This window comes from Borostomias antarcticus, assembly GCF_949987555.1.
Source record: "Borostomias antarcticus genome assembly, contig: scaffold_970, whole genome shotgun sequence".
Taxonomy (NCBI): Eukaryota; Metazoa; Chordata; class Actinopteri; order Stomiiformes; family Stomiidae; genus Borostomias; species Borostomias antarcticus.
Genome location: NW_028175770.1, coordinates 10,001 through 10,962, shown reverse-complemented (window position 1 = coordinate 10,962; position 962 = coordinate 10,001). Strand labels below are relative to the sequence as shown.

The 962-nt window shown below is 48.5% G+C and overlaps 1 protein-coding gene across 1 annotated transcript in view; it reads right to left on the bottom strand.

The window, feature by feature from the left end:
• Window positions 1–433: 433 nt before the first annotated feature.
• LOC311329224 (platelet-derived growth factor subunit A-like) overlaps window positions 434–962 on the bottom strand; it is a gene marked incomplete at both ends in the record, with an annotated part of 1,023 nt that continues 494 nt past the window's right edge. Inside the window, one exon of the mRNA XM_084463100.1 lies at window positions 434–530. Within this exon, the coding sequence (XP_084319226.1) occupies window positions 434–530 (97 nt within the window). The remainder of the gene's footprint in view (window positions 531–962) is intronic.

Sequence of the window (962 nt, the reverse complement as noted above, 5' to 3'; positions counted from 1 at the left end):
GTTTGTTTCCAGTGAGGAAGCCCGATTAAAACGACCTCTTATGGGCCAAAAACCGTATCCCCGCCAAAACACCGTGCGCAGTAGGACGGGTCCGTTCATTTCAGAGCAGCTGAAACCCTCTAAATGCACATTATCAATCCTCTAAATGCACATTATCCTGTAAATGCACATTATCAATCCTCTAAATGCACATTATCATGACGATCATGAATAACCCGCATTTTCTGGATTTGGAACAAGACGGTCAACCCGCGTTAACCCGCATCTGCAATTTATCGCCATATAATCCATCCTCCTGGTTAGTTTTACGATAGTCTATTGTCATACATTTAAAACATACACACAATCAAACAGTATAGTAGCCTAGCAGCCGATGAGACGAGATTGGGGCTTCAAAGTTCAGTGCGTAAAAGTATGAAGAGGCAGGATTTACCCACGGAGTGAATCTCCAGTAACCGCTGGAGGTCGCTGAAGCTGTGGATCTCGCTGTGGGACAACCTCTCAATCAGCTCCTGGGGAATATCCACCTCCTGGGGGGCAAAGAAACCAACAAACACGTTAGATGTGAGGTCGAGAACACCACAAAAGCACTCGCATTCTTTTTCAAATCATTGCGTAAACAGCGACGCTGCGTTATGGCGGTGGTTCGTCAGATCTACGCGGGGGAGAACCGGTTGAAAACACGTCGGTTTCTCAACCGTGTGCGGACGTGTTGAGCTCGTGTTCAGGGCCGACCGATACACTTGCACTTGTTGCGGTCTGGAGAGGTTTCTCTAGTTTGGCCGGAGCTCTCACCCACACTGAGACTATAAATATCCACACCCGCGGTTCCCATGAAAGCGTCCCGTCCGGCCAAAACGTTTTCCCAGTTGGCTGCGGCTTCAAACAGATTTGGCACATATGCCAAAAATAACTGGACTAATATTCTCGGCAGAGGCAGTAACAGTGGGGGGGGGGGGGAT